Genomic DNA, 22,932 nt, shown 5'->3' with positions numbered 1-22,932 from the left:
TTTTTTTCCCCCTTTTACAGGGGCTTTACTGCCATTAATGAATCCATTTACCAGCTAATACCTTTATGGTATTATTATACACATTTTGCATATTTACAATATTACAATATTACCCTGAGACTCAGTGTAATATTGTTACTTCACCAAGGAGACACAAGCAATCACATTTCATCTGATAGTTCGTTGAAACGATGCAGGCTAATAATGGATGAAGTAAACTAAAACCACATGGCTCACCAAATCATGAGGAAATTTGGAGTTCAAATCTAAATGTGAATTCAAATTCTATAGTTCAACTGCATTATTCAGTTATATTGCGTGATATTTTTAACTGAGCAAGACAAGATGTAGTAAAGCCTTATTCCAAGTCAGTGCATTTACAATTTCCAATTATTAGTTGATTTGTTTAAAGCAACTTCTGGCAGGCTAGTGAATCCAGTATGTAAATAGTACATATGGGAGACAGCTGTGCTAAATTGTGTGATATACAGGGTACTCTGCCAATTTTTGTACTGGCAATTCTCAGATGTGTTTAAAAGCTGTAACCTGTTTTTCAAGTGTCATTGAATCAATTCAGATGGAAAGTTTTAAGGGCATAAGATATAAGCAGAAGACTAATTGCTGGTCAGTAAACAAAGGATATTGAATTCACATAAGGAATTAAACCTGAAGATGACTAGGGTGTTGGTTAGTTATCTAAAAACAGCACAAAGGTCAAGATACATTTGTTTAAAATGGTTCCACAGTCTTCTGTTTGGACAACTGAATCTCTTCCCAGTGCCTTTTGAGATGACTTTGCATGTCCTGCTTGGGCTCTAGCTACCAGTCTTGATGGGCAAGGGTCTTCTGCAAGTTCTGTCTCAGATACATCAGACATGAGGAAACATATCGGATACTGTAGAGCATCCCAGACAGCTTTGAGCACCTATATGAAGGTGGTTACGAACAAACTCTCTGCCATAACATGGACCTGAATCCTACGCTTAATTTCAAGTTTTATCCTGTGGACAAAGAGGACAGAAACCATAAATTGTGTAAGGCACAGTAACTGTTCCATGTTTTGCATGAGTACAAAACTTAACTTTCTGAGTAGTAAATAAATTCATTAACAGATAAAGAAGAGGGATGGTCTTTAAGCAGAGGACTCAGCAGCCTTTGGTTCAATTCTTGGCTCAGTTTCTGCTTCACCTGACAAGAGAATCTTTGCTGCTCGTGAAAAAGAGAGAACCCAGCATTTCCCCAACCTCAGTAGGGGATTGTGAGGAGAAACGTGTGATGGTTTGTGATGGGACAAGGAATACTGTATGCTACACGTGTGATGGTTTGTGATGGGACAAGGAAAACTGTATGCTAAGGGACTAGGAAACGTGAGAATACCTGTTTATACAAGAAATTTTAATCTTTATTTTCTAAAGGAAACAACTCACTAGATTCCCCAGAAGAAAAGAACAAAGAACCTCCTATTTTATACTTTTATAGATAAGAATTTTAGGAAGAAGAAATAAAAAATTGCTGTAAGGATCATGCATCATCTCACCTGTGACCGTAATTAAATAAAAGAGAATACTGGTCATTAGTAAATAGGGAAAACTGAAAATGAGGGCTTACTTAAGAACACTTAAAGCTTACTTAATAACAGGGCTTAGAAAGTGTTCAGTCCAAATCTGTTATGTTCATTAACATCCTGGAAACTAATGGCGCACTTGAAACTACTTCATCAATAACCTTCCAATTAGTCTAGTTCTTAAGGGAAGAGAAAGTGCCCCTACACGCAGTCCCCTCGTCCTCCCCTGGCCGCCGCACTGTGTGCTGTTTGCTGGGACTTCCCTGGCTCCTGGCAAGATAATAGTTCTCCCTTGCAACTCACAGCATCAGCAAGCTGCCAGCATCAATATCTGCATGCCACTTTGCATAAAGATGATACTTACTGGCTAATATGAGCTCTCAGCCCTGGTTTTCTCTGTGAATGCTAATTTGAACGTAATTTGAAAATTCTGTTTTAGATTATATCTTCTTCCTGTAACATGTAATGAAGCCGCTCCCTAAAGAGGCCTCTTGACTTTCACTAGAGAACTGCGGTACAAGCACAAATGACTTAGAAGGACCATGGGTATAAACTTACAGAGATAATATCAACAGTAGTTAATTATCCAATACATCTATTCAAGCTTACACCTCATGAGTGTGTTGCTTATATTTGCCTCAGTGCACTGTAAATCTTTCTTTCATTACTGTTCACGAGCCACAAACATTACTTTTTTTGATATATTCTAGAGGCATACATATTTACACTTGGAAAGAAAATTAAATACACCAAATGTCTAATGAGCAGTTCCCTTCTATCCGTAACATATTCAAGGGCCAATATTTTAATGCCGTAATGAAAAAAACCCTTTTCTTCAACAGAAGTATGCTAGCATACTTTGATCATCACTTCTATCTATTTTCAGCACATACTTGTTGACTGCTCTAGAGCTCATTAAAATAAACAGTCTTTGGGAAAGTGTTTTTGTGTTCCAATAATGATAATTAAAAAGATAGTATTCATGCTGCTTAGATTATATGAAGTGTGCTTAGATACCTTTTTAGAATCTAAAGGCAATGACATGTACCTGTTGTCCTTGTTAAGTACCTATAATTGAGGGAAAATTGACTAGCAAATACAAAGAAAATCAAAAAATGATTCAAACTAGAATTGGAAAATTCTTAACAACCATTAGAAATATGTATGGTTGATAATCCAAGACACTTCAAATTATGGAAAAAGAGGAAATAAATAAATAGAACTCATATAGAGAACACCAGGAGTAAACTTGTATAATAATAAGATAAATTATATGTAACATATTTTATAACTCTGCTCTTTGCAGCACATCTTATCTTGATACATCTGCTTATTTCTCCTTTGGAGATATTAACACAATTGTTGGCCATTCAAGTTATCAATAGTTTAGTAATGAAAATTAAATGAAACAATAGCAAACATAAGGGTGTTTGCACTGAAGTGCAGCAAAATTTGTTACAATCTACTGCATATGCAAGTTTTGCTGTATTCTCCCAAATCTAGTAATTTTCTAAATCACCTAGTTTCTACTCTCTATTAATTTTAACTTTTAGTGAGGAAAGACCTTTTCTTTCAAGTAATTGAGTAGTCAAGTAGTCAAGTTAAAAACGCTAACAGCTTGCCTGTATTTGAAGATTGCATGGGCTTGTATGGAGATTGCAGTGATTTCTTGTTTAATGCTTATGTCAGTGATACAGACTACAAAGACAGAAGAATCTGTAATCCTTCCATCAAGAGTGCGTCAGAGACCTCCCTGTGCTCTGAGCACAGAAAGCAAAAGCATCTTCCTAAAGTTCAGAAGTGATCAGGACCTCCACGTTCTCCTCCACTTCTGCAGGTACCTGATGATAGCTCCTTTTCAGAATCCATGGGTCAAGGCACTGATGTTGCTTTTTCTCTAAACTCTTTCACGAATCCTTCAGTGACTAATCAAGTTTGGAGTTGCTGTGGTTATGTTGATAACAACACACAGTACATTTCCATTTCCAAACTGAACGGTCTTAATTTTTAGAATCAACTTTGGAACCAAGTATTTTCCAGTTAATGTAGAAGCTGCTTTCCAGAAACAATTTCTATTACACATTTTAAAATTCTCATTTCTCAAATTCTCCTTCTTAGTAAACTCATTTACCAAGAGCAAAAATAGATGGGCCTTGAACACACTAAAATCTAATTTGCTTACTGAAGAGCAGGGGCACTCAAGCAGATGAAGAGCCTATCTGGTTCATTCTCTTATTTCCAGCAGTGACCAGTAGTAGATATATAGGGGAAGAGTGTCAGGCACCTATCTGTGAGGTAATTCTTCTACTAGCTTATCTTTCTACCTTCCAGCAATCAGTAGCAGAGGGACCTGTCCTCCTGGACCAAGTTTATATCTGTCTGGTTTTTTGTTCAGAACAGAACACCCTCTTTTTCAGATCATCTGCTAATACAGTGACCAGCACAGATCCTTGTAACACACCCCTCCAACTATTTTGAAAACAAGTAATTTGTTCCTACCTCCTTATCTTATATCTAATCAGACATTAATTTATGAAAGGACCTTCTTCCTTATCCCATGACAACTTCCAGTTAATAACCTTAGGAAAAAATCTTATCAAAAGTGTTCTGTGGAAATAAACATAATATATCAAGCATGCATACTTGCTTTCTGAATTTCAAGAAACTCTAATAGACTAAGAAAGCATGAATTTTTTCTAAAAGAAAAAGCAAAAACCAAGTCATGTTGACTCTTCCCCATTATATCATCTGCTTATTCATTCTCTCTTATTCCTTCATGTTGTGGTCACGACCAGTTTCCTTCATAGAGGTGCTAGAATGACTTTTTATGCAGATCCCTCTGGATCTGAAAAAAACAGATTTGACACTTGCCACATCTATTCTTCCTGTGCTAAGGCCACTATAAGTGATAAGCTATACATCAAAGCTGGTCATTTGGCAGTTTCTTGTCTAAGTTCCTTTGAAATACCTGAGAGGATATTATCTGGTCCTTATATTTGTCACAGTTCATTTTATGATTTCTTCTAAAGTACATTCTATTGACACTAAATTTGAAACACTTCCTGGGACTTACCTCCTGTAAGAAAAAGCTCCAGGGTAAGAACTTCCCAAACTCTTCCAATGCAAAGAATTATCTTATTTTTATGCCTTAGAGACTCTCCTCTTTCAATGCATTTGAAAAAAGGTTTTATTATTAGTTCTTATGCTCTTATAAAGTTGGTCCTCATAGTCTCTGCTATATACTTCCTATATAGACTTTGTGGGCTTGCTATATATACTTTACATTTAACTTGCTAGAGTTCATGCTTATTTCTTATTCTCAAATGACTCTCTTTTGTAGAACTTTTTTTCTGTTGTTTAACTGGGCCTTTAAAAAGCCCACAGTTTTTTTAGCATATCACCAGCCCCTACAGAACTTTCTATGGATTATTACTGAAAACATAGCTGCAAAGCAGTACGGTAATGACTGCTGGGCGTGAAATTTGCCCAGCAGATAACATCACGCAATGTGAGTATGCATAGGCTCACAAACTTCAGTCTCTCGCAGTGCAGTTCTTTCCCAGCAGCATTAGTGGGAACTCAGTTGTGATGTAACAAATACTTATCAGCAACTTCAGACCCAAGCATGTTCCCCCCATATTTCACAGCGGCCTCCTCCCCTGCAAATCAGACAGGCCAGCAATGGAAGACCGTTTGTACCGTGCCTTTCTGTGAATCTTCCCTCTTATTGCGCATCATTTTTAGGGCATGATTACATTTGTACCTCTCTCTCAGGTAGGAGAAGGTTTTGTTCAGAAAGATCCACCAAAGGAAGAGTCTTAAAAGGACAGTGAGCAGCACTATCCAAACTTCAAGGTCAGATGCCAGCAGTACAAGAAGGTCAGCAGTTATGATAGAAAATACAATTGCCTCCACACCCATGACTGATTGGTTACGTTTGACAGCTCCCTGCTTCGTGAGACTGTTAGAGACAGCGAGTGTGAAATTTAGCTTCAGTGACTCCGGCCTCTTGTTACAGCTTTCTCTAATGTGCCATGGCAGAGAGGCTGAGAGAGCTGAACGCTGCTGAAACTTGAAAGGACTCAATATTAAAGAAGACGTAACAGCAATGGTTCTCATTTCACGCTGACCGGGCTTCCTCTCCGTTCACACGATACACCTGAAGCAGCAGTGGTGGCTGGTGCTTAGTTCAGCAGGAACGGCAGCTGTCATGCTTCACAGGTACCTCAGAGCTCCGATCAGCTCAGGGAAGTCTGCCTCAAGTGCCCCCTCGGATGAGCAACAAAAATGTGGCTGCTTAATGATGGCAGCCCTCTAAGGTAGAGCGGTCTAGGCCTAGAACTAATTTTAATCAAAAGAACTGCCTAATTATCACACACACTTTACAAATGAGCTCACTCAGACACAAAAGAATTTAAGGGAGTGGTTTGAAGGCAGGTTCTGAAGGTTTACAGAGATCGGTAGGAGCAGATACCAGCAGACCCAGATTGCCAGTCTCCGCTGTCAGTCCTCCGCTGTAACCTCTTCAGTGTGATACATTCATTTTGTGCATTTCAAAAACTACTTCTCTCTGTGAGCAAAAGAGATTCAGGAGAAAAAGGGAGTCACTCAGCAATTTTTGACATGCCTGTCCTTGGGGACTGAGACCACAGAGGTTATGGCAGCTGCCTTCCAGACCCTGATGACACAGAACAAGAAGGCTGACTTAACTTGCAAAGCTAATAAGAGCTAAAAGAAGTGTCAGGGTAAAGATAACACTGTTGCACACAGAAATACTGGTATAGACTTCTAATGCCAGTTAGAAATTTTCTATGCAATGTCCCGTTAAAGCAAATGGGAATGAACATCCAAATACACAACTTTGAAAAACTCAGCTCTTTTACCTTATATGCTTCCAAACCAGGATTTATGCTCGCTAAAACCAACCAGTAACTAAAATTAGCATAAGACAGGTTGTGGTGTACATACAAGATAATTTCATCAAACTATACAGGTAAGAATTTTAAGTTAACTACAGATACCATTCCTTGTCCTTGAAGGTATTGAACAAATCTGCTGGACACCGCTTCTTAGGTTTTCTGGTCTATGTCACAGTCTCCTCTAGTCACATTTGTTGCTATATATTTATTAATACTAGAGGACTGAGTTGCTATCCCTTAAAGAGTTACTGTATATTTATGGAGGTATGTGTACACATGTTTTTGCTACAGAAAACAGAGACAGAAACATTAAGCTTTAATAAAAGTGATTCAAGCTAACATTTGCAAAGGACAGAGTACACACGCAAGCAGTCACTGCAACTCAGCTGACAGGGGGTAACTCATTAAGCAACAGTAATTCAAATTTGTGGGAGTCCTTGCTTTTCCGGAACTATCCTCTCACTTAAGGTGTCTCACAGCTGAATTACCAGGTTTGAGCTTTTGATTTTCAGTCACAAACACACAAACTGTATAGATATTATCTGAAGCTTGATACATACATTTCCCAAACAGGCACTTTATAAGGAGGCTCAGAAGTCAGATACTCACTGATCTGGTTGGTAGATGCACTATAAAAAGCATTTACAGTAGTTGGGCTTGTAAACCACCTGTAGTAAGAGCAAAAGAAATCGGCTGTCAGTACACTTACACATCTTTATGAATAGAATGAGTAAAGATAAAAAGTGAACTCAGTGGAAGGAAGCAAAAATGTGAAGGACCCAGGATATATTAAAGTTTAAGTATTTTTCCATTTCAACACATGCTACCTACACTTTCTAGAACATTGAAATCTATTGTTTAATGGCTTTATTTGTGCATACAGTCAATGAATGTTCAACAGGAGTGAATGTTAAGCTTCCTATTACCCAATTTGTTTTATTTCTAAGCGACTGTTGTGCTTGTGGAGTCTGCCAATGCTGACGACCTGAAGTTCACCCAACAGAGGCTGCAACACTGATAGCAGCTGTGAAAACTCTCTCAGGTGTCTTTCAACCATGTGTGGAGAAACTCCCTCTTGAAATTAGAGGAGAGCATTTTGAAATGAGTGAAATGGCTTCAGATGCTTTGCTGAACTTGAACAATTAGGATGATGCCTGCAACATGGGCAGGTGCTTTCTAGGAACCTAAATTCAAAATAAACAGCTTCACATTCTGTATCCTACACAATGAACATGGCTATCATAACATGCTCATAAACAAATGGACCTCTTGCAAGGCAAAACAAACTTAAAAAAGAATATTAGCATTTCTTCTTATAGTTAGACTTCTCATACATACTGGAGGGAAACCTAGATTTGAATAGCAAATAAGATTTATGAATTTCCTTAGTCTAAGCTCATCTATATTGACAGTGGTTTCACCCATATGAGTGGAAAATCTCAACTGGCTTCAGCAAGATCCAGATCCCCTCAGATGAAACTCTGAGTTCAGTGAGTCCAAGATGTCACTTTCTGATTTTATACGGAAGAACTGAGATAAAAGAACAGTAATAAAACAGTAATAAAAGTAATAAAGATGATGAGAATTAGTGGTTAATTCATAATAAATTAGAAGCAACTCTAGTAAATGTCCAAACAGGAACATCCTGATGTCTTTAGCAATGCATTACTCAGAAGTTTTGTAAAGCCAAATGAACGCAATGCAATTGCTTTGGGAAATGTCTTTCAAAAAGAGATGGGAGCTCCAAAACAAAGTGTAAGACAAAGGAAGATCTATCAGAACAGGGAAAACGTGTGATGTCAGTGACGTTCACGTACACGATCTGCACTTTAAAATAGCACCATCAAATGAATGAGTTATCTGCAGATCCTGACTGTTTTTCTGGCAACTGATGTCCTCACGTAAACCACGGAACAAAGGGGAGAGTTTTAGAATGGCAGCATTCTGTCTTTTATCAATAAATATGTCTGCTTTTCTCATCTTCAAAGCTGAGCAGCTTATTTTACAATGCAGCAACTAGTAAAACTAACCAATGAAAGCCAAGGGTGATGTCATGTAAATATCTTAACCATTCATCGCATTATAGGCTTTAATTGCCAGAGATAACTCTCCCTGTTTTGTTTACTAGGAGATTCTGAAGGGGAGGAGCAGGGGGAGGTTGTTTTCTGGTGTGTTTTCTGTTTCCTCTATAATAAAGAGATTTAAGTTAGAGGTAATGTAGTAAGATAATGGAAAATTGAAGAAAAAATGCTTATGGTGAGGAGATAAAGAAAAAATTAAGGGGCTTAATTACATTTCAATTTCATGTTTGCTCACAGCAGCAATCAGCTGAACTGTTTTGAAGGATGCAAGACAGCCACTTGTGCGCTGGCACCTGCTCTCCAGGCTTAGCAGTAGCTCTGGAGGACTCTGTCCCTTTACTCTGTCCCTTTTTTGACAAGGAGAGAACCCATCTGAAAGGGACGCATCTGAAACACTCAACACTTTAATTTAGATTTTACTGTAAGTTTGAAAAAAGACACATAGCATTGTGACTTCCACCTCACCCTGTTGGCTTGTTCTACTTACAATGGCCTTTCCGTTCTCTCGAACAGCAACTTTTAAGCATGAAAAAGGCTTCTGGGACAACAAATCTTCCCTTTTTGCAACTCCTTCTTAGAGCGAGTATCTAACAGGGCCTTTCATTTCCAGTCACAGGATCAAGGGCCTGAGACAGATAACAAATACTTCAAAACAGGCTAATGTGCTTCGCTCTTCTCCCCATCCTCTTTGCTGCTGCAGCCCCAGGGGCTCACCGCAGCTAGTTCAAGATAGGAACCACCACAAGCAGTGGTTAAAGAGCTCTTCACTGACAAGCAACACCTCTCTAACAGTACAAGTTTCAACCTGTTTTTATTGGATGAGGAGCTAACCAGTGATGCACGTACTTGTCACCACAGGAGCACCTCACTCTGCCCAAGAGCAACTGCAAATGCTGTTGCCATTTGGTTCACAGCTACCGAGGAGGACATCACACCACTGCTGGCCATGCTTTCATACCTATGAACTCATAGACTCGTAGCTCATAGACTAGCTGCTAAGACTCATCACAACATCCCCATCCTGAGACTGCTTCTTTCTTCATGATCTACCACCACAATAACGGAGCCCACCCTGTTTCCTGAGCTTAGTATGAGCCGAAGACTGATAGCAGCCTCGATTTTCTCACTGTAAAACTGAAGTAAGTTCTTTCCAAGTTGCTCTTTCATAACGAGGCCTCAAGAATGACCCCATATGAAGTTTGTTATGTTTTTAAGCAGCTAGGAAGAGGAGACTTAGCAGCCGTACCAAGGAGTCAGGAAGAACAAGAGTTCTCTAGTGACAAGCAGAGCATACTGCTGAACTTCATATTTGACGTTTAGACAGTTGGCAAGGAGCATATTTACACTCCAGCATTTTGTTGTACCATTCTGAGCCACTCTCAAAGAGATTTAGGAAGCATTTTCCACAAAAGAGCAGAAATAACCAAGACTGCTTCCATTCAGACTAGCAGAACAACTTCACCTCTCATCTGTCATCCTCTTTCAGTGAGCTCCTTGAAATGACTGAACCTTCAGTGACAGACCTTAACTAATAACACATCAAATTACTATATGAAGGTCTGTAATAAATAGCTGTCGCTGTTAAATTTTAAGGTGAAGCAAATTTAGAAATAGCGCTCTCATTCCCATTTGAAGTCAGGTTGCCTGGGCATTTGCTCTAGGTCTGGTTACAACTTCAGGGCATTTGGTCTATTAGCAGAAGGATGGGAAAAAAAAGACAGGCATAACAAACTCTAAGCACTTATTAATTAGAAACTAAATTTAAAAAAAATCTAGAATTGTTTACACTGTTTCCATTTGCTATTAGCATGTGAAAAAGGGACAGCTTTGAATGATGTCCTGTAACATTACCTATCAACTACTGCAGCAGTCAAAACCTAATGCTGCAGACTTGACACTTGAAAGTTTTAGATTTCTCTTGTAGAAATAAAATCTGAAACCTGCACTGAGATAGCAAGTGGGGCAGATACTCTCTTAGGTTTCTGTTTCTTTAGGCTACAGTTTTTTCCAGAATATCTTCCTTTCTGAGTTAAGAGTATAGTGTCCTACATTGCCAGTCATGAAGAGGGGTGACTGGGAACATTTACAATACAGGGGAAAAAAATTAATAATTTATTTAATTCTCTGTAAAGCACAAACTGAATTTGAAATTTGTTCTCTCAACTTTTTGAGTTAGAAGAAATCACTCAGGTGAAGCAGAACTTGGTGTTCGAAGCCCCAAGTAAGAATTTTTAAAAAAGTAAAGGAACTTGTAAATGTATAATGCACTTAAGCTGTTTAGAAGTGAAAGGCTGTACAAAGTTGCTAATGAAGCTAGAATCTGGAAAATCTCTTCCCAAGGACTATAAAGAAAAACTTCTAAAGGGGAGCAATCTTCAAGGTGGCTTTCAAAAGTGTATTTCCTTTTCTCATTGTTAATGTGTTTTATACATTTTCCCATGTAGAAACAGAGGATTAGTCTCCCAGGCCAGGCTGCCATCCGCCTCCCCTGGGGCTGGGCAAGAAACTGGGACAGTAAGGCTAGGCCCAGCCTCCAGTGCCACATCACTGCTTAAAATGAGGTTCAAAGACCAGAAAAAGGCTCCAGGAGGCTCCTTTCCAGCCTCTCCTCTCGAGGACAGGTCCACCCACAGGATTTCTGAGCTCTCCAGCAGCATCTCTCCAACAGACAACAGCCTGCCCAGTGTCTTTCATGGCTGCTTTTCCCTTTCTGCAGAAGGAGCTTTTGCACTGTCCTTAACGGCATCCAACCCAGCACCTCTCAGAGCTGCCCTCCCCTGTGGTAAACCAAGAGCCAGGGCTTACAAACAATAGTGTGTGGTCAAGAAACTGGAATAGGTCCTGGAGGAGACCCAGGAATCTTCTCATAGTACACTTCCTCTGTGTCCTCTTATAGGACTACTGCATGCCTACATCTCCAGCACTGAAAGTTGAGTGAAAAGTGAAGAAAGATTTGGCCAGGTCTAAAAATCTTAGAGGAGATGACCTGACTTCAAAGGGGAAAGATTAATGATAATGAAGTAGTACACCCAAGAAGTCCTCTGATCGCCTGCTATTTGCAAGTGTGGTATCAGCGTCAAGAAGGATCGATTCAATCACTGTTAAAGAGGTGTGGGTGTGTGTTTATATATACATACACATATACACACACGTGTATGTATATTTGTATGCATGAATGTATATGGCTCCATGGATGGATAAGCAAACACCACTAAAACCCTGATTATCCTTTACCTCTCCCTTCCCCATGGCCACCACTTCCCCACGCCCTGCCTTTCACCTCCCTCTGCTCTAGTCGTGTCCCATCTGGATTATTATAATTGTCTTCACGCCTGTTCCCCTTCCTCCCATGCTCCCCCCCTTCCAGCCTCGCTTCCTCCATTCAGCCCTCTCGAGCCAACCTGTACTGTTTCGTGCATCATATTCCTCAGCTCCTGCCACAAATCCCTTTTGTACATCTCTCTCCTGATACCTGAGCACTTTTTCTTGTTTGATAGAGCCAGCTGTGAAGACAACAGCCATGTCCCCAGCCAGCTGTTAGAATTGCAGCTGGCATCCAAAGCGGGTGTTGAGGACAGCAAGTCGCACCTCCCACAGCTGCAGTGCCCGTGAGGGAGCCTGGCCCCGGGACTGACAGAGCAGGTGGCTCCGGTGACGCCAATGCCTTGTCACAGCTTCCTGGTACCCGCTGGGCTGGGTACGTCCCCCCATCCATGCCCTGAGCAATGCCTCGCCTGACTTCCTCCATGCTCCTTTTTCCTGTAAGGCAGATAACTGCTAGGGAGGGAGGGAGCAGAACAGCGGACAAAGAATTTTGATAATTACTCCTGTTTTGGATGATTTTTTTTCCTCTTTTTAGGTTACAAAACTGTTGAATTTCCACTTTGATATCCATATTCCCCCTTGCTTTATCAAACTCCTTTGTCTTGTACCTCCCAACTCCTCTGTCTGTCCCCTGATGGCGTTTCCCTGGTGCTCTGAGTGAACCATCATTTTGATTTTCCATTTAGTTGACTATGCTGAGGAAACTGAGTCCAGTTCAAAATAACATTGCTGAGATATCTGGACTGTCTGCTAAATTAATATAGTGTTTTACCTTTTGGGTTTAATATTACTTTATTAGGTGGTAACTTATTTCCTTAAATACTCATTTTCTCATTTATTTTTATCAGTCCACAACTTGGACCATCTTATAATATCTACCTGTAAATATAAATACTGTGCTAAAAGCCACTGAACTAGGGAAAAGAAGAAACGAAGAAAACAGAAACAAAACCCCAAGGATAATTCTCTATTAACACAGCATGAAGCTTCAGTATAGACCAAGTTCTATGAAATATAAAAGCTTAAGAAAGCAAAAACAGAAAAAGAAAAGAAAAGAAAGAAAGAAAAAAGAGAAGTAAAAGCATCAGAAAGCAGTAGAGTCCGATAGTTAAAACGTGAGAAGTGCCGATATATTTAAGGCCAGATTTGACGTGCCTCAGACTGGTGGGTGGGAGTTATTGGTTTATTATAACAAATTTAAAAGGAATTACTGGAGGTGGCAATGACTTTCTGTGCCTTGGTAGCCCTCAGCAGACACAGCAAAAGCGGACAGTGTGACACCACTTTCAGAGCCCTTTTCTAGCACCGAGCAGGTGCAAAGGCAGAATAATCTCCCAGCAGGAATAATTACAACTGAGGGCTCAGGTGGGGGTTACCCCCAGCCCTGCAGAAGGCAGAGGATATAGCTGTGCTGGCAAAGGAAAGAGACTGAAAATCAAACTGGGATCCCCCAGGCCAGAATGTGCCCCACGGGATGACAAGAAAAGCAAGACAAAGGTGATCAGGGGGCTGCTGTTAAGTAATCCTTGGAATAAGATGGTACAGACAAGCATGAGAAAGTGTTCAATCTTGTGGTGGGCAATCAGGTAAAACCTTCATTTTTCAAACATACCCATGCAACAGTTCTCAGATTACAGCCCTTGAGGTGTACGGTCAGGGATTACCTGCCAATTAATTTCCTTACAGGGGAGATTCCCCATTGTGCCAAGAATCTACGTGGTCTGCGTTAGTGCTGCCCCAATGCTGTTCCTGAGGAGGAGGTTGCTGATCACCATCGCTATAGAGAGGCAAGTGTTATTTCACTGCTCTCATGGAAACTGTTGGTCTGAAGAGAATACACTGTTGTGATCTAGCCCTGGCACCCAGGGCTGCAGGAAAGCCCGTAAAATCATCCCCTGGGATTAACCATTGCAATGTCAGGCAAAGGTGTGATGAGAAGGTAAAATTCACAAAATTAAGCTATAAACAACCCCTCAAAAATATGGGGCCAAATTACAACACACTAACCAGGAATAGCCTGTGCCTGTCCTGCTGACATCCTCTGCCTGCCTCACGGACAACTCAGAGCTACCCCCAAAACAAGGTGCAGTTCAGTTTGAGAAGGAATTTCTGGAGCCCTAAGGAAATATCACCACAGGAGCTAAGCAGCAGCACCGATTTCAAAGTCTCTGTGTAGAAGGAGTCATTTTTAAGTAGCATGACTAGACTAATTAAGTTCTGTTTAGGTTTTAATTTGCATTTTAAGGATTTGATTACCCACCAGTAAGAAAAGAGACTGACTCTCTCACGTATTTTATGATGGTATGTGACACAATCTGCACTTTCATGTTTATGAATAAATAAAAATAACATATGCAAATTAAATTATGTTTTATTCCATATCATTGCTATCAACAGCAGGTAACTAACAATGCTGACTGCTATTACTAATAATAACATTATCTCCTACTAATGGTTCCATTCCTGGAAAATTTATTTCATAAATCCCTGCTGTACCATTCCAAATTCTAACTGTGACCAAGAGACAGAATCCATTTTTGATTGGGATTCAATTACCCCCTTTTTCATTAAATTAAGTTTAAGCTGCAAGCATATGACTACTGTGCATCAGAACAGGGATACCTAGAACTTACAAAAAAAATATCCACAGGAGTTTCTGAATAACTGGGGGGGTCGCCCATAGGCTTTTTGTATCGTAATATGTTGCTTTGTATATAATTCCATTAAAACATAAATTGTGTAAATTAAATAATATAAATTAAAATATTGTTAGAAGACTATGTAAATTTGCCTTTTGTCTACTCACTCTGTTTTTGGAACTTCTTTTCTAAGCCAGTAGAAATCAGATTGGGCTGCATATTTGCGAGTTTGCAACACATTGCCAAAATAGTCACTCTCTGTAAACTTCAGCTGTATAGATAAAGCACAGACATTTTTAAAGCATGTCCAAGGAAACAAAAGCTGACATAAAACAATCAGAACTTTTATTTTAAACAAGATAATCACCTAATTTTTTAGCCATTATCAAAGCAAGTAAAATTTTCACACTTGGTGGGAAGAATAAATATTTTGTGAGCTTAGTTAAAAAACAGATCTACACAAGGCACTGGATCATCGGAAAAGGTCTTCCCTGCACAGAGAACCTAGGCTTTTTGTATAGTAATATGTTGCTTTGTATATAATTCCATTAAAACATAAATTGTGTAAATTAAATAATATAAATTAAAATATTGTTAGAAGACTATGTAAATTTGCCTTTTGTCTACTCACTCTGTTTTTGGAACTTCTTTTCTAAGCCAGTAGAAATCAGATTGGGCTGCATATTTGCGAGTTTGCAACACATTGCCAAAATAGTCACTCTCTGTAAACTTCAGCTGTATAGATAAAGCACAGACATTTTTAAAGCATGTCCAAGGAAACAAAAGCTGACATAAAACAATCAGAACTTTTATTTTAAACAAGATAATCACCTAATTTTTTAGCCATTATCAAAGCAAGTAAAATTTTCACACTTGGTGGGAAGAATAAATATTTTGTGAGCTTAGTTAAAAAACAGATCTACACAAGGCACTGGATCATCGGAAAAGGTCTTCCCTGCACAGAGAACAGCTGAGGAAATCAGAAGTACGCAATGATGAATTGCAGACTGCATGTTTCTAAGGCTGTTATCCAGGCAGCCTCTTTTCCATAAGGAAGTAGGTCTACTTTTATTTTTAAAAATGCATTTCAAAACCACTTTCAAAAATGTAACAAAGCCCCTTTTTTCAGTTTGTTTTGCATTTTATCACAAATACTTTGTACTCTGCCCTCCGAGGGTTCTGCCACTGCTTTCTTACTGTTTGTCGCATTAAATGCTTACAGACATAGGGTTCCATGCTTCTATAAGCCTCCAAATCTAATAGCAACCCACACACACACAACTAATCATGCAAGAAAAAGGGATGTTATTATTTTATAAATCCAGCTGATACCCCTGTCACCAGTTTCAAGCAATCCTATGACTTGTGAGGAAGTTATACTTCAGATTTAAACTATGGTTTTGCAACCATGATTAACAAGTGTTTTTCGCTAGACATTACCATGTATCTGGGCAAATAATTCCATATGTTGAGTGGCAATTTGGTCACATCCTCTGTCTCATTCCCACTGCCTTCACAGCACCATTTCGTCCTACTCTTTCCAGGAACAAGGACTAAGCTTGTAGAGTTGGTTCCTCAATGTTTTCTGAATAAATTATGCCTCCTTTTAGTGTTCTTTCATGTTCTCTGGCAAAGATGACCATCACTCTTGTATTTCACCAGTTCAGGACTGAATTTGTGATTCTACTTTGCCTGTGACTTTCAGTAATACAATTCATCACATGCATGCCACAGTTATCCCTTTGGCAAATGGCAAAATGTATTATCTTCATCATCTGCCTTCCTGCCTTAGTTAGGCTGAACAGATACTGTGTCAGGAAGGAGTCCCCCCCACAGTATCCTTGTCCAGCAGCCAGCACGGTAGGCATATACATTGGTTAGGACCTCCAGGCACAATCATAACCAACAAGCATAAATAAATCCATAGCCTGGAGAGGTGGGGAGAGACTATATAGAGCACCATAAATTGTGATATTCTAAGGAAAAATGCATTAGCATTTTTGAAGACTGTTACTTTGAGGAGAACTGGGGTTTTTTGTTTCGTTTCATTTTTATAATTAAATGCAAAATTTATGCCAGTGTATGTTTAACCTTTAAAATGCTTAATAGCAGGAAGGTTCTTTGTAGCCAGGCACATTTTACTCCCAGCAGGCCTTGTGGTCATCTCACTTAGACACACCGGCATTGACAATTTAGACATGAGAGCTAGCATACTTAATTCAATGTCTAAAAATAACCAGGCAAGCAGAACTCCAGATGCGTGCCAAACAAAAGAAGAGCTTTGATTTTAGACAGCAGCAAAACAGAGCAAAGAATGGCAGCAATACATAAAAGAAGAAAGCTGCAAGTCTGACACTTACTGTTTTGATGTCTTCATTAATATATGTGTCATTCATTATAAACTGAGGGTAACCCACTTTTGCCATAACTGCTTTTGCCTTTGAAAAAGAAAAAAAGAAAAAAGTGTTCGCAGATAACCATTTCTCAGCATATGGCTTTTTTTCCCTATTCTGTTTCCACTTTGTATTATTATGCCTCCCTGAAGGCATCTTAATTTAACTTCAAACCAACTTGCCTACAAGGTAAACTTGGTGCTGCAGATGAGCTTCGCATCGCAATGTGGAGGGTCCAGGTTCTATTGTCAGATTATTACAGTGGGTCTGTTGTCGCCTGCAGAGCTTTTGCAGACTTACAGCAATGTGTTTGAGTGCAAAATCTTAACAGCTGATTTTCCCTACTGGCTTTTCTGTTAATCAGATGGTCAAATGCCTGTTTTTACAATGTCTTCCAAAAGATGACAGGAAATGGCCCGTTTCGTTATGGCGCAGTAGCTGGTACACATCCAACTGTTTAAATGGATTTGATACACAGATACAGATGAACCTGGGTCCCAGCAAGTGCAGACTGGCGTATTTCCCCTGAAGGTCACTTCCATTTACACCTGAGGATGAGTGCACGCTTTTCTGAAGGATACTGTACTTTCCTAAAACCACATGGTTAATCTTTGTTTCATTCTCCACTTTCATCCCTCTACTTTGCAGTCTTTGCCCTTTCCCTAACATCAGTAAAGGTGTTAAAATAAGACACTTCACTTTTCATTAACTTTGGGGTTTTTTCCTCTTTCAGCCATGACTTGGTGCCAGCATTCATGCACAATCTGTGTAAACACTCTGGTGTGAAGTGATAGCAGCTGTAGTTGAGTATTCCCACTTTGTAAATCATGGTGTAAGTATATAAACAGCCTTAGTAAGGTCCTCACAAAAACACCAGCAGGCCACCCAGCTACCCAGAATCTCCGTGGAAACAACACGCTTCCAGAAGAAAAGCAGAAGGATACAATAGGATAAGGCAATATACCAAGAAGTGAAATATGACAAGTCTGTAGAATAAATTAAAGCCATGATAGACTGGGGTAGCACAAAGCTTTCACTTTGTATATTTTTGGGATGCTGATCGTAATTTCTCAAGTCTTTGGAATTCCCTCCACCCCTCAAAAAACACTCTTCCGGAAATTTGTTCTTCAAACTCAAATGTCTAAACCCAAATGATTATTGCAAGATATGAAATGCAATAAAGGGATTGGACTTTAACCACCTGCAGCTGTACCAACCCTGCATTCTGCTCTTTGCAAGCAGAGCCCAGACCTCTCTGGGGGCCCACCGACTTCTATTTCCATCTTGCTGCACGGGGTGGCTGTTCAGGGGAAGATTCCCCTTCCTCCACAATGAAATCCTTGCCCCCTTCTTCCCCTCCACAGTGTCTCAATACAATAGGGTTTCCTATGACAGCAAGAATCAGAAATGTTTATTCCACGACTATAAGAAGGAAGCTGATGGAGGACTGCCTCTGTTTAACCAAAATTATTTTGTCTCCTCTTTTATTTTTCAGGAAGAAAGGCCTCTCTGCTTCTTCAAACTCTTTCAATTTCTCAATCTCATTTCCAACCCAAAGTCATAATCCTCTATTTGTGACATCACAATTAATTGCGGTTGAGATAATTAAGATGTCACAAACAGAAGATTACAACCTCAGGTAGGAAATTAGCAGCAGAAGCAGATGAACTCTTAAGCAAGAAAGATCCCATTGTCATGCAAATATCCCTAGTGATTAAAAAAAAAAGAAAAAACAATGGAAGACAAATGCTGAACAGGAAAAATGAAATGAGCCAAAATAACTCTCAAAAGAATGTTTTCTCATTTTTCCAGAAGGTAGAGCAGCCTTTCAAGATATTTTAAATGCCTGGGGCGATAAAAAGCAGAGGGCAGTGGGAGCACAATTCATCTGCAAGTTTGTATATAATCAAAAGCATCTATTTTTTTTCCTGGTGGTGGTGTCAGGTCCAACTGACTGAACTTTGCAAGGAACTGGAAAATTTCCATTTTCCATTTCAAATGTTTCAATCTTTCTTGTTATACTAGTCTTGAGAAAGCAAAGTACAAAACTCATCAGCTTTAGTTTTTACTAAGTCAGCTGCTTAAACAAATGCAGTGAATCTCAAATGTTCGGCATGTGTTCCAGAGTACCCATCTGAATCACTTACAGTAGCCTCTATGTTGAATCTACTTAATTGAGCCACTTAGCATTTTGATTAAGCAGATTTAATTCAAAAACTAACTTATATGATGAAGCGTAAACTCTTTAAAAACAATTTATAGTGCAACTTGCAAAAAATCAACAGTGGCTTTCAAAGAAAAAGTAAGGATTAACTGTGTCAGTAGACTGTCATTTCACCAATGATTTAGCCAGTACAATGTCAATCAAAAATTGTTGATCATGTTTTGGCACATAAAAGAACAGTTTTGGCTTTGAGCTTTATTATATCCTTTAAAAACACTCAATTTCTACACTGTCTTCCAAATAAAAGCAAATAAATTCATGCCTCGCTGGCTGTAAATGCAGAGGACTATGAAGGCAGCCTAGATCTGGCAGTGCTTCTTTGCTGAAAGAAGCAGAGATGAGCCCTGCCCTCAAACCCATGGTACTAGTTGTCTAGTTGTGACCACAGTATGTCTATCTCCACTTCACTCCATGGACATTTTGGGGTCTTTGTGGAATATAGCGTCCAACCTGACTTGGATTGTTTCCAGGGATAGAGCATCTACCACCTGTCCGGGCAACCTGTTCCAGTGTTTCACCACCCTCATTGAAACACATATCTGCCACATCCATCTCGGTCTCTTCTTCCACAGCAGCCCGCTAAGAGCAGAAGCTTGGAACTGCCAAGTTTTGGCCCTTTTAGACCCCATTCCCTAACCAAACATCTCCAAGGGTGAGGATGATTCCTCCAGGCTCCTTAATAGCAGATCTAACATAGGTTGACCTAAATATCATATATAATCTTACAATGTCATAATCACATAATGAATATTTAACATTAATTTTATATTTTAGTGACACTTAAATTCTGTAGTCTTGTCATGGCCCTGCTGCATTAGAAAAGGAAGATAGGAAGAGTTCTCCCAACCAGACTACCTCAGGAGGGCTGGGCTCACTTGTCAGGTCACACATACTCTTCCTTTGTGTCTTTGACAATTGATGTCATGAGCTTAACATTTCCATGTATAAGGAAAAAATGGTCAGGCACTACTGAGGTATTTTGTTATAAAGCCTATATAAAACCCTAGTATATAACATAGTTTGTCTCGAAGAGTTTTTTGAAAGTAAACTCAAAAGGTAATGCTGCTCCTAGTACTTTGATGTTTTATCAATGGCTAAAGCTGTCTCTATTTTGTAAGAGAGAGAGAGAGAGAGAGAGAAATAAGGGGGAAATGTTATTTTATTGTATTTGTTACTTAGAAGTTTTTGTCACAATATGTGTGTTTTAGAAATCTGAGCGAGACACACAGACAGCTATATACTCTGTAATGACTAAACTCTAAGGTAGACCTTACTAGCACTTTTTAGCCCTTACTACCACTGTAATTCCAATGCCTTCTTAAGTGTTCCACCAGTCATGTAGGATAACAGATTCAGAAAAGTACACACTTTGTTACTACACCACCAAGCTAATATATTATTAGAAAATGCAGGTACATGCTTAAACACCATTACAAAGCTTCTGGACCATCTAAAATAACAAATGAACAACATCCTTTAGGAGCCTTTTTGAGAACATCTGGAGCAAGAGCTGGTGGAGACCAAACTGGTACAAAGTTGTCATGTGCAATCCATGTCTCGCTATACAGCTTCTCCCAGAAAAGGAATGTGTGTCAAGTTGGTCCTAATGGTATGTATGATGCAGCCAAAAATTTAGAGGTGTGACATGCTCACCTGAGATCCTACTGAGCTAGTGGCCCAGGGCCACCTTATCTCCACCATGTAGCACATACTGGTGTGGGAGGAACAGAGGAATAAGCTTGCTTGCTTGATCTGAAGGACAAAGTGCATCTCTCTTTTTGAAGGGCTGCCTCCAACATCCTGACTCCAGCCTGGGATGAGCTCCAGGCCCATACAGCCCATGCAGGCACTTTGGGCAGGAAGCGTGGGTGGCAGGCCAGAAGGCTGTGGCACACCAGTAAGTTCCCTGATGCCAACAACGAAGGACATGTGGCACCTGGTAGAGGGGACTGTTTCCTATAGCCAAAGCAAAACCCATGAGAGGACACAGGAAGCCCTCTGAAGTCCTTAGGAATCCCTCCAACTGGGATTCCTCCCAGGAGCTTTAGATCAGGTCCAAGCCTCTTCAGCTGAACCTAGCTGTCCTGGTTTCAGTTGGGATAGAGTTAATTTTCTTCCTAGTAGCTGGTATAGTACTGCATTTTGGATTTAGGATGAAAATAATGTTGATAACACACCGATGTTTTAGTTGTTGCTGAGCAGTGCTTACAATAAGTCAAGGACTTTTCAGCTTCTCATACTGCCCTGCCAGCGAGGAGGCTGGAGATGCACACGAAGCTGGGAGGGGACACAGCCAGGACAGCTGGCCCCAGCTGACCAAAGGGATATTCCACACCATATGACGTCATGCTGAACAAAACTCGGGTGTGGCTGCTGCTCAGGAACTGGCTGGGCATCAGTCAGCGGGTGGTGAGCAATTGCATTGTGCATCACTTGGTTTTGTATATTCTTTTATCATTATTATTATTTTCCCTTCCTTTTCTGTTCTATCAAATTGTCTTTATCTCAACCCACGAATTTTACCTTTTTTCTGATTCTCTCCCCCATCCCACTGGGGAGGAGTGAGCGAACGGCTGTGTGGTGTTTAGCCACCTGCTGGGTTAAACCACAACACCAGCATACAGCCCAATTTATTTACACAACAGACAAGTTAGAAAGCATTGTATTAAGAGCATGTTTCTAAATTTGCGTGTTGCAAGTCTCTTGCTTCCTTGACTATCTTTTCTGTTCACCCGAGTAATATTTAACAGCAGTTCAAAGACTCCTTATTCATACAGCACAAGAAAGTGGAAAACTTTTCTATGACCGGCTTGCTCTTTGATAATGAAGTCAGCATTTTCCCCTTCATAAGATTAAAAGTATGTTTAAGAGACCAGCCTTCCAGGAGGCATGCACACACATATGGGGAAAGCAAATGAAATGTGACAAATGTACAGGAATCAACCATGTGGTAATGGCACATGAATCCGCCGTAAACGCACCATGCACAACTTTTTATGGTTTAAAGGCTCATTTAATTCCTATCACTAATTTGCATATTAAATAACCACGCGTACAGGAAGAAAAGGGGCAATGGGTATTTCCCCCAGCTATTGTAAAGTACTCAGCCTACATTAGGCTGTCAGGTAAATTAAGAAAACTCATCTCCACAGGCTTCCAATCCTGCCATTGAAAGCGAGAGGCTCTTGCAGGGGGTGAGGCAGAGCAGCAGCATGCTTTAGAGTAAGTCACCGTAAGAGTTTTCTATCCCAGCAGCCAGAGAGCAGGCTCCGAGGCAGAGGACCAGGAGGGGGACTACCCCCTCTGCCGCTGATTATGCAAGGAAGTTTCCCCACTGACTTCAACATAGTCAGGATTTTATCATCAGTGTCTCTTTCTGTCACAATGAGAGCATTTCAAGTCAGTTTACTACAGAGGCAAAATAATAAATGACCTTACACTCTTGACTTAACAACTTGCCAACATGGGACCGCATACGTGTGTTTCAATGTTACAAAGCATCCCAGTTTCCAGTCTAGTCAAATTCTCACTTGGCAACCAAACTTGGCATGTGAGCCTTCTGAGAACCCTTTTTGCCCATCAAAGTATGATTTGGATATTTTGTAGGCCTGCTAGCAGCACCAAGTACTGACATATTGTACTTGCTATGGAAAAAAAAAACCAAAAACCCAGAACAAAACATATATCTCGGCCCCCGACAAAGTTTTATGAGTCTGACACAGATCTCCTGTATATCAACTTGACTCACAATAACTTTGTGAAGATCATTTTCAAGCTTCTAAAAATAT

General features: G+C 39.9%; 1 protein-coding gene across 1 annotated transcript in view; it reads right to left on the bottom strand.

Annotated features, from left to right (window-relative positions):
* The window catches only part of PHEX (phosphate regulating endopeptidase homolog, X-linked), a 112,946-nt gene that overhangs the window by 19,533 nt on the left and 70,481 nt on the right, over positions 1–22,932 (bottom strand). The window contains exons 13-15 of the mRNA XM_009276909.2: positions 16,888–16,965; positions 15,159–15,262; positions 7,093–7,151 (exon numbers count right to left, since the gene is read on the bottom strand). Coding sequence (XP_009275184.1) covers positions 7,093–7,151; positions 15,159–15,262; positions 16,888–16,965 — 241 coding nt within the window. The remainder of the gene's footprint in view (positions 1–7,092; positions 7,152–15,158; positions 15,263–16,887; positions 16,966–22,932) is intronic.

Source organism: Aptenodytes forsteri, unplaced genomic scaffold (assembly GCF_000699145.1).
Source record: "Aptenodytes forsteri isolate BGI_AS27 unplaced genomic scaffold, ASM69914v1 Scaffold273, whole genome shotgun sequence".
Classification (NCBI taxonomy): Eukaryota; Metazoa; Chordata; class Aves; order Sphenisciformes; family Spheniscidae; genus Aptenodytes; species Aptenodytes forsteri.
The sequence above is the reverse complement of the archived record's forward strand: the minus strand, read 5'-3'. Positions and strand labels throughout refer to the sequence as shown.